General features: G+C 40.6%; 1 protein-coding gene across 1 annotated transcript in view; it reads right to left on the minus strand.

Annotated features, from left to right (window-relative positions):
* egfem1 (EGF-like and EMI domain containing 1) overlaps window positions 1–14,490 on the minus strand; it is a 56,650-nt gene that overhangs the window by 25,478 nt on the left and 16,682 nt on the right. Inside the window, exons 5-15 of the mRNA XM_069535010.1 lie at window positions 11,738–11,860; window positions 8,497–8,619; window positions 6,038–6,163; window positions 5,473–5,595; window positions 4,839–4,961; window positions 4,480–4,617; window positions 4,182–4,304; window positions 3,344–3,466; window positions 2,876–3,115; window positions 2,652–2,780; window positions 12–140 (exon numbers count right to left, since the gene is read on the minus strand). Coding sequence (XP_069391111.1) covers window positions 12–140; window positions 2,652–2,780; window positions 2,876–3,115; window positions 3,344–3,466; window positions 4,182–4,304; window positions 4,480–4,617; window positions 4,839–4,961; window positions 5,473–5,595; window positions 6,038–6,163; window positions 8,497–8,619; window positions 11,738–11,860 — 1,500 coding nt within the window. The remainder of the gene's footprint in view (window positions 1–11; window positions 141–2,651; window positions 2,781–2,875; window positions 3,116–3,343; window positions 3,467–4,181; window positions 4,305–4,479; window positions 4,618–4,838; window positions 4,962–5,472; window positions 5,596–6,037; window positions 6,164–8,496; window positions 8,620–11,737; window positions 11,861–14,490) is intronic.

A 14,490-nucleotide genomic window follows, 5' to 3' on the forward strand; every position in this document is an offset into this window, starting at 1 on the left:
ACTGCACAAACCATCCTCACAGAGCAGGCCCTGTACCCCTGGGGGACACAAACACTTCCCAGTCACAGGGTCACACAAACCTCCATTCTGACAACGGCATAGACTGTTGCAGGCCTGACCATATGTCCCCTGTGGACAAGCTGCAGAGAGAAAGAGGAGGTGGGAGGTTAGAAAAAAAAAGCACTGACACCTTAATATCAGAATGAATAACAATCAGACCGGGAAATTAAAGGTCTAAGCACTGGTGGTAAGAAGTCAGTCAACACTTCCTCTTTATTCTGTGTCTCTCCATGTGTGTCCTCTCCTCACACTCCTGATCCCTGTGGCCTTGTGAGACATTATAACATGAACCATCTGGCTGTTGGAGACGTGTTACAATCCCTCACGTTAATGTGTGATTAAATTCCATGTCACATAGCAGCTTTACGTCACTCCATGGAAAGATAAGCCAGCTAGAATAATCTGTGGGGTTAACTGCATCACGCAACCATATATATATAGTCAGAAAGTGAAAATAATGATGACTAAAGAAATCAACTAGCAGAAAGGGTTTAGCTGAACAAGAATAAATAAGCAACAGGATAACTATGTAGGATAGCATTAAATAAATTCTATCCATATTTTATTTAATCATGTTGTCATGTATAAGACTGTATATAAAGATAGATGACGTGTCTTCACTTCCTCCCACTATCCAAAATATCCCATATAAGAACACCACCTTGTTGCACAATTGAACCAAGAGTCCGCATAGCAGCAATTAAGGGATGGAGCCATTACAAGATTTCAACCAATCACAAGTCAGTCTCAGCTGTCAATCTTGACGTTTAAACCTTTACTTTTAGCATCAAAAAAACGTACAGAATGTTTCATCAGTGTGATGAGAACTACTTTGAATTATAAGTTTCTTGTGTCTATTTTGACTTTTTGGTTTGGTTCACATCCAATCCCCTAACATGGGGAAGGTCGGACTTATGACCTGTACTGCAGACATCAGCGGGTGGTCAAGACGCTTTGGCTTCACTTTTGGGGAGTGGATAGAAGTTACAGAAATCTGTTTTAAGAATTTAACTGGGAAGCAGATTGTAAAAAGATAGGTTAAAACTTAACTTGCTATATTGCCAGTACATGAACCTTTAGTTTAAACAAATTTTTGTGTTTCTTGAGGCTATAACTTCATAAAAAAGGTGGTGAAGTGACATCAGTCAAATCGTGTGAGACAAAGTGGTAGAATATTTTATTTCATTTTTAAAGGCCATTGAAGGTCCAAAGCTGTCACCATCTTTTGAGCAGTTTGCAGTTCTTTATAGACCACATGTTATTACTCTACAGTGGCTATTCCCATATCTGTGCAATAGGCAGTAAAATTGGACATCTACTCTACTCAACCTGAAAATGCTGCCCATGTCCAGACACATCACCTTCAGGGTGTGCATCTGAATACCACCACCTGAGGTGCGTGTTTCTAAAAGTGACAGATTGCTTCTAACGGACTTCATCCCAAGTGGCTCTCTTCACATGATTACCAGCCTGACTCCTGTTCGGAGCAAAGACAGCCATTAATCATGGAGCCTGATGGGAACAATGGAGCTTTGCTTTAGTAGTGGACATCCTTGGCCTCAGGCATGTGCTCTCGCTGTGGGCCCTGCATGGCCTCGCTCCAGTAGCAGACAGATTGATTCACCCGGTGCTCTTGTGTTCAGGAGCCCGTAAACAAGCCAGCCTCCCACGCAGAGGAGCCGACAGGTTTTGATACATGGCCCTGGATCGATGCACAGTGGGAGCGCTCTCATCTCCACAACTACACCACATCATAGCTCAAATAGACCTATGGAAGAGGTTATATTCTGTGGGGAAAGTTAGTAATACTGTATGTGTGTGTGTTGGTACTTTCCAGTTAATATTATATACATGTCGTGTGTATGATCTGAACCTAAAATGTTTATTTTGGTCTCCGGGCTGTATCAATCTTCACATCTAACTCTTTTCTTCCAAAATGTCCAACTATTAAAATGGTGCAGTCAGTTTAGTGTGACCCATGCTTGTGTTTTATTGTACAGCAACATCTAGTAGTCATGTGAGACAGACTCTGTCTTTTGTACAAAGGCCCCAAAAGGATGTTTATATTCAAGTGGTAAAGCTTTCAATCGGCTGCTGTAATTATGAGGAAGGTGTTGCAACTGAGTCCATGCAAGGGGGAGGCCAGAGTGGAGGATTGGAGATAAACATGGGAGAGATTACATTATAGATCCAATCAAACAATCAGCATTTTTTCTTTTTTTAAGCATTTGTCATCTTAAATACAAAAGTATATAAATGTATTTTTAATATTAAACCAAGACAATGAACATCCTCAACCTCTCTCTGTTAACTATCACTTTTCCCTAAACCTGACCACATTGTTTTTTTGCCTAAACATGACCAGTCATTTATTTTCAAAAGGAGATTAGCGACAAAAGGCCGAAGTGATCATTTAAACTGAAGGATGTGTTGATTCCTGGAGGGAAAAATATCTTAATGACACTGTAAATTAAAAATAAACAAGGTTATGTAGGGTTCAGCTCACTGTAGCACTTTCTCTGTTGCAGAGAAACAAAGTTACACACACAATGCACAGGAATGTAGAATTTCTTTGTATAAACTGGACTTACTCATGTTGCAGATGATCCCAGTCCATCCAGGTGAACATTGACACCTGTCTCTGTTTTCACTACACTCTCCATTCACACAGTCTTCACAACTCGCACTGCAGTCATCCCCGAATGAGCCGTCTAGACACACTGAAAAAAACATATGAATATATAATATAAAAACAATAAAATAACGTCCATCTGATTTCTCATCTTAGTCTCATCACTTGCATGTTTTACTGTACCTGTGTGACTGTCCAGCCTAAGTTCTCCCCTGCGATCTCTCTGCATCTGTGATCCTTTTTCACTGTCTCCAGCATCACTACCTTCATCATCAACACCGTGATAACGGGAGTGTAAGGCTGCTGTGTACTGCAGGAGCTGAGGAGCCTTGCGGAAGAGCAGATCTGGTAATCTGTGGACCTCCAGCTGCTCTTCATCATCTTCCTCCTCGTCCTCTTCTTCCAGTTCTCTGCCATACAGAGCTAAACACACCCAGCACAAGGTTAGGGTCGTGATTAAGCTCCATCAGAATCAGAATCAGAAAAGCTTTTATTGCCAAGTAAGTTTGCACATACATGGAATTTGTTTTGATGAGACCCAACTGTGATTTGTGAATATGGGCTATGCAAATCAAATTTGTTTGATTGATTGATGATAAATTAGGATATGGCTTTTCTATTCAGGGTACCTAGAGTACAAACGTTACTCACAGATACAGGAGTGCTGGTCCTGATCCAAGCGGAAGCCGAGTCGACAATAGCATTCGTATGTTCCCACGGTGTTGACACAGTAGTGTTCGCAGCCTGAAGTTTCTGCCAGGCACTCATCAATGTCTGTCAGAGGAATTCACAAACATCATACTGCGGAAGAAACGATAGAGTAATAATAGCTCAGTTTAAGTGTAAGTGTGTCTCTGGTTGGTTTGTTTGAAGTCTATCCAGGTTGCACACTACTGTTTTTTACTGGTGATGCATTTTTTCTTTAGAAGACAGTTGAGACAGTGATCATAGCCTGTACATAAATTGGACGAAATGACAGCTCCCAAAGTGAAGCCCAAGCATCTTGATTGCCACCTAGTGGCTGACTGCAGTATATGTCATAAACCCTGCCTCCATGTTAGTGGATGAGACATGAACTAAAAAGTAATTTCTCCATTAAGCTTGGTGAAATGTCATTATTGACAGTTGAAACTGACTCCTGATTGGTTCATCCCCTGGTCGCTTGCACAGACTCTGGCTCCAAATGTGCAAGATACTTTAGCTGCATTCATATCCAGAGTATTATAGCTTCATTTTTATTTAGTGGGAGTAAGTGGAAACGTGTAAGATACAGACGATGGTTGTGATACACAAGCAACCATAGCAGCTGATAGAGCCATCCATGGTGGTCTTGTGTCTCAGAGATAAATAACATTTGATTAAATATGTATTTAACTAAAACTAAAATAACAGTTTGTAGTCTTGCTGTCTGGAGTAGCTGCTTGTTACAGCAGGGTACAGAAAATGCTTTAAAAAGCACCGGACCAGGCAATCTCCAATGGTCTCTTACCATCACAGCCGCAGCCATCTGGGTTAAGTCTGTGGCCGGCTCTGCAGCTGCACTCGTAGCCGCCCCGGTAGTTCCTGCAGAAGTGACTACAGCACGACTCCCCACTGACACACTCATCACTATCTGAGAACGGCACAAAATGGTACAGGGTTTCAGCAGACAGATGGACAAATAAGGAAACCAAAAGAGAATATCAAATATCAAAGAAGAGTGAATGAAAAAAAACACATAAACAACATTGGAGAACACTACCCAGAGGAGTAAGAAGAAGCCACAGGCAGAAATGAGAAATTCTTACCCACACACGTGTTCCTGTCTTGGTCCAGCTGGTAACCGTGGTTGCAGGAACAGAGCGGGCCATTGGTGGTGTGCTCACAATGATGAGAGCAACCTCCATTGTTCTTCTCACAACTGTTGACAATCTCCATCTCAATGCCTGGAGGACACACAACCACAACTATGACTATCGTGCGGACACATGAGGACAATGTTGGGGGCATTTCAAGGACTATTTTGTTTGTCCCAGTCTTTTAACTGCTGGGAAAATGTGATGAGAGACACAAATATTTTGAATTGCAATGCATACATACATGTATGAGGTTGGGAAATGATTTTGTAATTTTCCATTGGAATTTGTGGATTTGAATTTGCACTTACGGTAGCACTGTTTGCCATCAGCTCCGAGCTCAAAACCTGGGTGACACACACAGCTGAAAGAGCCCAACATGTTGACACACCCATGGGAACACTTGGCATGGCCTGAGCTGCACTCATCGATGTCTATAGAAGAGAAGTAATACAAGTCATGAATGTTTACACAGCAGTTCTGGAACATCAGAGAAAATAGGACCTGGTTTACTATGGTTCATACAAAAACAGAAACATGTACGTTCACATTTCTGCCATACACACACACACAAACACACAGATGACACACATATATTTTTCCTCGATATTAATTTCTCTTTCATTGATTGTTTGATTGCAAATAAAATCTACCAGATGAGAAAAATAACAGAGACTCATTAAGCTTCTTAATTATAAGCAGATTCACTTAAAGACATTTAATTGTAACGTTCCTTCTCCATATTTTCCTCATTTCATGCTCTTCTTCCTCTCTAACTCATGCTGTACCATATGTAGTAGTGCAGTGCAATATAATGGAGGTCCCTGCTTAAATACAGTTTAACAGTAAACATTCCCCTGGCCTGCTTCACATTAGTGTGTGTACGTGCATTTATCCACATTATGATATATAAACTGATGGGAATGTGTTTGTGCAGTTCCTCACCTTCACAATTCTTGGCATCTCCAGCCAGTGTAAAACCACGTCGGCAGCTGCAGTGAACCCGGACGTCCTCAGAAAGACACAGCTGGGCGCAGCCTCCATTCCTCTCCTCACAGGGGTCAATTACTGACACAAACATAAACACACACACACACAAAGTTAGAAAACTTAAAGCCAGGTCAACCCAGCAGGTGACACTGTGACCCTACTGGTTACCTCCTAAGAACAGTTTTCATTTTTGACACCAGACTGACATCTGAATTGGCCACATGCATCATTATACAGGTTTTACATAATCTGAACTGAGGATGTGATATCTGATCTGAACTAACAAACACATTTTAAGTCCAGGAGGACAAATCTGAATTCCTGTTCTTGACTCTTTTCAAAGCTGCTTGTTACATTTTTTACTTTTCCTACCTTGCACACTGTCAGAAACCACAAACATGCCATGTGCTGTATTATGGTCCAATATACAACAGTAGAAGCCCCTGCAGAGTAATCTGCTGTCCTGCAGCTGCATACTTGTTGTTTGATATATTCATGCATCTTTTGGTAAATGACTTACATTCACAGTGTCTCCCATCCCTCCTCAGCTGGTAGTTCTTCCGACACTCACACTTGTAATGATTGCTCCCCATGTCCACACACTTGTGCTCACATCCACCGTTCAACACTGAGCAAGAAGTCACAGCTTAAATGCAAAACACACACACACACACAGAAAGTGTAAATAAATAACTCTGACAAGTTATACAGCTTTTAAAACCTGAAATCAGATATAATGAAATTGTTGGCAGCCTAAAACAGCTTTCACACCTCAAACTTTGCCGCCATTTAATTATTGCAAACCCCAGGGTAAAGACTGGAAAGTGTAAAATGATTTCCGAGCTGGGCCCAGTTGGGTACTGATGGTTACTTTCTAATGATCTTTCCATCCCATTTCTCCTGTGATTTAATGATGTGCCAAATATGAATATCAGCCGTGTGCCTTGTGGGTGCTCTAAACATAGACACGATGACACAGACGGGCTGTAAAAGTGAGAGAGCAACTGGTTTTAAACCCTAATGACTTCTGCAGACACAGTTAACTGTCCCTTTAACTCCACCCCATCCCTCCATTCCTCTGCATCCATCCCTACATCCTGTACCACAAAGCTACTGTCAACAATGAGTATTAAGATGAAGAAATTAAACCAAAATGTAACAAGGGCAAACGGATTAGAAGCAAACAACAATTTGTTACTTATTCCATGGTGCTAAATATTTAGATTCATAGAAAAGCTGTGAAAATACAGTATCAAGGCTGCAATATTGTGTATTGTGTAAGTGCTATAGAGAGAGGGACTGTACGCTTTGAATAACACTGTAGTGGGCACACTGGATGGCATGCTGTGACATTTTGTAGCCAGTAGGGGGAGGTACTCAGTTGTCCTCCCTGGTAACTCCACTCTGTGGGGAGTCCTTTACCTGTCGGCAGACTTTCTGCCATTTTGCTGCCAAAGCTACAAGCACACTATCTGCTCTGCTCAGATTCTGTGTGGAGGTGTGAGGTAACCCTGCTGACCTGTCGGAGGGTGCAGGGGTTCTTACTATTCACCGGTGAGTAATGGGACACCCGTGGTTGTTGACAAAGAGGAGATTTACAGTAAAACACGTAGCGGGAAAAGTCCGCTAGCCGCTAGGCTAACGGTTACAACGTAAGATCCCATTGACCTTCGATAATAGCGTTAGCATGTGAGTTATGGGGAAAACGTGGTAAGCTAATTGACTTGTTGTACAAACAGAGCCAATTATAGGCCATAACTTGAATTGGAGGCTGTATTGATAAGTGAGCAATGGTTCATGTTAGCAGATACGGTCTCAAGATATTACTGTGTGTGGATGACACTCCATATACACGTGTGACCTGTCTATAGGTCAGGGTTTTGTTGAGAGATGAATTCTCTGGTACCAAAGAATTGAGATTCCAGTTAACTGGATGGCGAGCCCACATCCAGATCTTTCAGAGAAATTTATACTTCCATTTTCCTCTTCACTCCATGGTGTGTTAGGACAGACACTGTACAAAGACGGATTGGGCCCCAATGATCTATCCACCAATTTGACATTTAAGACTGGACTTACTGACATTAAATGGACTTCTATGTGCACACTTTTTATAATTTATTTTTGTTTATTATTTTGGGTAAATCTATGCTGTATTGTAACTGTCAAACGAACTGCAGTTTATTTGTTCTCGTACAAGTTCATTCAAAGTAATTCAAGTGTTAATTCTTGTTACTGATATTCAAGTCCAGGGCTCCTGCTTACCTAGTATCTCTTATCCTGGTCCACATTTACTCTATTTCAAGTGTAACCAATGGTTATACAGGGATTAATCAATGATGCTCAGCACTGCAACTCTTTAAAGTTCTATCATACTAATCCACATTTGGGGATATTGTTCCATATGTTCTCTCACAAAATACACAAGGTGTGAGTCAAGTCTCCTGAGGACAAACAGGGACTAGATATGAGCAGGTCATTAGCAAATCTCAAATGCTCACCACCAAAGTTGGAAGTTGTGAAAATAGACATATAGCCTGGAATCTGCTATGGACTGGACTTTAAAGACTTGAAGTGTCAGCATAAAAAAAAAAAAGGAGAAATAGTGGATGATAATTTATGAGTTGTATGCAGTGTTTAGTGGTTATATTGAATAAATAGTGAAATCATTTGTAATAAAAAAGACACATTCGCCTTCGGAAAGACAATTAGTAGTTTGACTTTTACCCCTGGCAACCTTATAGTGAGAGGATTCATGTTGAACATGCAATTGTTGAACATGTTATGTCAAATTATGTTTCACTGTCAAGATGTGTTTCCCCAATTTTGTTTCCCATCCCACAACCTCTCAGTGGTAAGGGTTAGTACAAGGTTGGCTTCAGGTTAAGGTAAAGGGAAACAGACTTTCACACAACAAAGAACATTTCTCAAAATGAAACTACTATAATACTGTGAGACTTAAATGGAATATATACTTACGGATGCAGGTCCGACCGTCGGCGTGCATGCGGAAGCCTTCGCTGCACTCACAGTGGTAAGAGTCTGGTGTGTTGACACACATTTGCTGACATCCTCCATTGAGCTCCTCACACTCATTAACATCTAAACAAACATATGTACAGTTTATTTAGTCAAAAAAGTGAATTGTGAGTATGCCTTTCATGAATATGGCATAATTAAAAGCTCATATTAAAGGTGTCTTGCCCTCAGAAATTATGTTATAAATTGGAGCACTGCTTTGGTAAATAATAAGTGTAATAAGAGTAAAACATTCTTATAGTAATAGGAGGTTCAAATGAGATGTAGTTTAGAAACAAGAAATCACATCCTTTATAAAATTGTGCTTCCAATTTTAAGAAAATTTAATTTAATTTTTTTTAAGTATAACAGCTGTTACTGAATGACTGCATTTTCTATACTTGAGTGTCTGAAATTTGGTTCAGATCCATGTTCAGGCCTCACTATCATCACCTCCCAGTATTTGATTAGGGACAAAAGAAAAAGCTAATATTGAAACGGTTCTTTACATTCTACCTATTTCTTCATCTGGCAGCCAATGTCTCAAAGTGCCTTTGAGTCCCCACTTGCTGCAGAAACACACTGTAACATAACATTGACCCTTTGCCCTGCAGACTTCTCTTGGGAATAATACACATGTTGGGTGCCTTCGGAGAGAATGATGAATGGCTTATCACTCTCGTACAGTATGCGTGCAATCGATTTGTTTTCTTACACGGGAGAGTTCCTCTGCAGAGAGTATGTCTGTGCGTGTGGCAGAATGAAGCTCATGTTCCCGCAGAGACAGAGGCTAGTTGAGAAGACACAGTTCCTGTGGCAGCTAATTCAAGGATAATCAGACTTTACTACACATCTGGAAAAGACATCACATGTCCTCTCGAGCTTCTTCTCTGACATGCAGGTGATGAGAGAAAGAATGCGTGGGAGAACAAAATGATGCATTTTATTTTTTTAAATTTTAAAAACATGTGGTTTGGTTTATTTCTGCATGAAGCGCTACCATCATTGAGGTTCCTGAGAGGTCAAAGCTCTTCTCACGTATAGTGCATATATTACAAATAATTTTGTGATAGTTTATGTGTGTGTGTGTGTCTCTGGCAAACCCATGGGAACAGGCCCCTTCAAAACAATCTCAAGACTATTTTAATTAGTTTGTGTAGGAACTAAATGGAGAAAGGGGGCGTGACAAAGTGGAGGCCTTTCACCGGTTAAAGAATCCTTTTCATACCCTGCACGTAGATTAGTGTGATCAGGTTAAAGCAATCTACCAACGAATTCCATGCCTGTCTGTCTTCCTGTCTGTCTGTATGTGGAACGTATATATCTCGTAAACTGTATATCTTATTGACTTCACTCCTGGAGTGTGTATTTTGATTGGCCCAGGGAAGGGCAGTGTCAAATTTGAATACATTCAATATTTAATAAGAATTGAATAAACAGGAGACAAGGGTGCATCAAACTTATTCTACCTTATTAGACTGAAATAGAAATTTAGGCTTGTTTTTGAAAAGTTGTGAACTTGGGTCTGAAGATTTGGAAATCTCTGAATTTTTAAACAAATAATCACAACACAACCAGCTCTGAATAATGATATATTCATGAGCCAGCCTGTCATTATAGGATATTTTCTACTTTAACACTTTGGCAGCTGTGGCAGAGGAACCCTGGTTTACAAAACAATAGACACAAGGGGAGGTTTGTCAAGGTTAATATACTTATTGGGCTCCTCATGTGAAAGGATTTCAATGGGAAACACACAATGTCTGCTTTTCACCACAGGGTGAAATGGTGTGTGTGGCAGCGGGGGTAGGAGGGGCGGTGTCGGAGGTCGAGGGCCATGAGCTCTGAATTGTATCGTGTGACACCGTCTGGCTCAGAGCGGAGCTGCTGAGCATGCATCTAATGAGACAAAGCAGCAGATGAAACGTACGGGAGCGCGGCTTTGGTGGCGGAACCAAACAAACAGGTGGTCTTTCGAAGAAACGCAACAGGGGCCGAATTTACTCAAAAACAAAGGAGGATCTGAGGCACTGAAGCTGCTGTGAAAGCAAATGTTTAAATGTGTGTAAAAAAAACACCATTGTGTGGACCCCAAGCTGTCATTTTAAGTGGTCTCACTCATCTTTCAGTTTTCAGGATGCGATACTTGCTTGTCTTTTGCAGAGGAGACTACTTAGACTAAATTATCACAGAGTGACAATATCATGTCTTAAAGACGAAAAGGTAACAGGCGAGCATTCACACCTGTATCTCTCAGTAACAAATGATGCTAAGTGTTCAAGCGCTGACTCGGCTTGGGGTCTGAGAGGTTTATAACAAACCTGTGAGCCGTGCGTGTGAGTGAGAAAGAGTGAGAGTGTGTGTGGCTGGTTTAGCCCTTTACAGCCTGGAGTCTAGACAGTTAAGTTGGCCTTCAGGAGGTCAACCTTGGAATTTTTTGTTTAAATTGAATGACCTAAATATTTCTATATCATGGAGGATATATGTATTAATACCATCTAGAATGTAGATGGTAATCAATCAGAATCAGGGTTTATTGCCAACGAGGTTTACACATACAAGAAATTTGCTGTGGTGTGTTTGTGCAAGTATAAATTTAATATTAAAATATTATAAGCACCAGGGAGAATGCCCACCTCATGTGGGTAGAGCATTGACTGCATATGAAGATGGATAACATGACAGCTCCCCAAAAGCGAAGCCAAAGTGTCTAGATTGCCACCCGGTGGCTGGCTAAAGTATGGAACATAAAACCTGCCTTCTCCATGTTTGTTAGGAGGTACACGTTATTTTAGGTAGTTCTTATCACACTGACGTTTAACATTTTGATTGACAGCAGAGACTTATTGGAGCTTGCTACCACGACCGATTGCTACTGTGTCAACTGGCTCCAAATATGCACAATGGCAGCGTTCGTATCTGGGGTATTTTGGTTTCATTTCTGGATAGTAGACATATATACACAATAATAAAGCTCAAAAATGCCAGAAAGTGGTGTCTAGGCATGTTACAGTATGCATTACATATGGTATTTTGTGCTGGTTTGGAAACAAAACAGGCATCTTTAACATCAAGTAAATTCATTCACATTTTAAACTGAAAAATACATGTCCATTCATAAAAAAGTACAGGAAGCAACAGCCGGGCAGAGAGCCTGCTACCGTCTGTCTGTACACTAGCTACATCCAGATGTCAGTCTTACCGTGACATGTCTTGCCATCTGGCTCCAGTCTGCTGCCTTCAGGACATTTGCAGTAGTAGCTGCCGATAGTGTTGCAGCAGTAACCCTCACAGCCGCCTTTATCCACTTCACATTCGTTAACATCTGAAAGAAGAGGATTAAAAAGGCCAGTTTCACTTACATAATGCACAATACTCAAAACACTGCTGATAAATCGATTGTGTGGACAGAAAGGTTTTTGCCCTTCAGCTAAACTTTACTATCTTCTCTATCTGCAGAGTCCCTTCCTGTTTTGTTTAGTTCTTTCCCTTATCATCAGAAACAAAATGAAGTTTTTTCAGTTTATTTTCTGTGTAGATCATGACCCTCCTGACTCTCTGCCACAGAAATACTTTGATATTGCCAAACTACCAGGCAGTTGATAGTGAGTCTGTTGCCAATCTTTTAGGACCAGTGCACTATGGAGGCACGTAAACGAATCAGCAGAATCTTGATGATTTTTCTTTTGATTCAATTGATTAAACTGCTGCTACTGCCCCTGTGGTCCTAGTCCATGTGGCAGTGTCACAGCCGAAACTTTCGCAGATGATACAGTGTTTTACGTTTGGAAAAATGAAACGGAGAAAGAGAAATGCATTGCACTTCAATGAACACCCCCTGTGAAGGAAGAAGGACAGAGGTAACAGAGGAGAAAGGAAAAGTTATTTAGTGTTTTGTCCCCATCTGGTATAATATTCAATGGAAGCACTGAGCTGTTACAGTTTGTTTCTTTTTGAATAACAGGAAATTTCAGAAGGACAATTTGGAAAACCAAACTGGAAAGACAGAAGGAGACAGGGTTAAGTTTGTCAGCTTGTTTGTGTAGATAAAGAGTACATGACAACTCAGGTCTGCCTTTATAATCACAGTGTTTAAAATGCCACTGCATGCCTATGGCTCTTGTGCAATAAACAAGGAAGTGTATCTGATCATACCAAGCTTCTAATTAAAATTTTTACAATTTGGCTTTGTGGACACAATGTAGCAGCTGTATGATGCCCTTTTCCTTAAATTCCCTGGTGTTTAGGTATTTATGCAAATGATAGTCTAAAGCGCACACACAGGTAAATGCATTGCAAATAATGAATAGTCATTATAGATGCACATGCACCCAAAAACCCCTCTGGTAAATCACCTGAAAACTATTTCTGGTTTAGATTTGAACATGCTAAACGAGCAGACTCTCAGCAATACAATCTGCCTGTTGGTCTATTCGGGGACTTTTCATGTAATATCTAGTCTGTATTTTAATGGTTTCTTGTTTGATCTGTAGGAACATACTTTAGTGCAGCAAACATACAAATAAGTGTTTTTCAAAAACATTTGAAAATGTCTCATAAATAGTGCACATAAATAAACGTGCAAAAAAAAAGATGACCAAACCCTGGCATGGAGTCCAGCTGACTGTGAGAGGGATTATTGATTATCTACTGAGATAATTTTAATAGACGAGATGTAAAGCACAGTAGTTTAAGACAGTGGTGCTGAATTTATTACAACCACATGAATTCCCCACATGTTTTCCATGAAGACAGATGTATTTTTCTTATAGAGGATGAACAAAAGAGAACAGCAACTGAAGTAACAGGACAAATGTTTCTCTCCTACGCTATTAAAGGGAAATTATACTTTGTTTCCAGATCTATTGGCAGCGATGTTTGGCCTCTGCAGAATTCTACAGGACCTCAGAAACTAAGGATGGGTCGCCATATTTATTTGTTTCAGGCCACACCCACACTTGGTTTCTAAGGGCAGGCAGAGCTATATGGGTCATCACTTTGTTTCAGTAATTTTGCTTTTGGTTAAGCTGTACTCCTGGTCTTTCTCTTCCGTTGCTTTATTTAAAAAGTGAGGATTGTGCCCATTCCTCTTAGTGCTTTGAAATAACTGGCAAAGTGGCCTCCAGGTCTGCATTACCCTGATGTCTGGACTTTTACAAGCCATTACTAATGCAGAAGTTCAGCATTCAGCACATTCTCTTCCACTAGGGGGATCTAAGAGACTAACACACACAGACACACACACACAGTTGCACACAGAGAAACAATCCTGTTCTGCATTTTTCATTAACTCATAGGGGGGGTGTCATGAGCCCTTAACTTCAGGGCCCTGCCCCCTTACACATCCCCACTTTGATCACACGGCTCCTGAGAGCCCTAATGAGCTCTCCATGTCAACTCAGGGTCATTTGCCATCATTGTCAAATGCCAACTAGACAAAACAAATATGAAGAAACATTCACTTCAGAACGTCTGGATAACATGGATCCAGACTGGATGCTGAAAGGGCAGAAAGTCATACGTTACTCAAAGAAAGACATGTTTTTATGTCTGTCACTTCATCATGTCTTTTTAGTTTTAGACCAAACTTAAATTATGACCTTAACTACGTTGTAACCTCAAATCAAAAAGACATAAAGTACAAACAGAAATCCACACAGTTGTTTGATATAGGATTATAGATTTCTCATTTTGTGGTTTGGCCCTTCCTAAAAGTTATCGGTCACGCTTTGTCTCAGGTCTAACCAGACCATCATCAAGTGAACATCGTGCTAAACAAAAAGAGCTTTAACATGGGAAGAGAAAGAACTGACTTGTTTGTACAAAGTCTTGTGCCAAACCTTTACCAAAAGGATATAATCATTTAAGATGCTCCAGGGCTTGTGAAATGAAAATAGATGGAACTTTAAGTAGATTTATGTATTTAAAATTGCCAAAGTGGTTTGTCAGCAATCA

Source organism: Paralichthys olivaceus, chromosome 11 (assembly GCF_024713975.1).
Source record: "Paralichthys olivaceus isolate ysfri-2021 chromosome 11, ASM2471397v2, whole genome shotgun sequence".
Lineage (NCBI taxonomy): Eukaryota > Metazoa > Chordata > Actinopteri > Pleuronectiformes > Paralichthyidae > Paralichthys > Paralichthys olivaceus.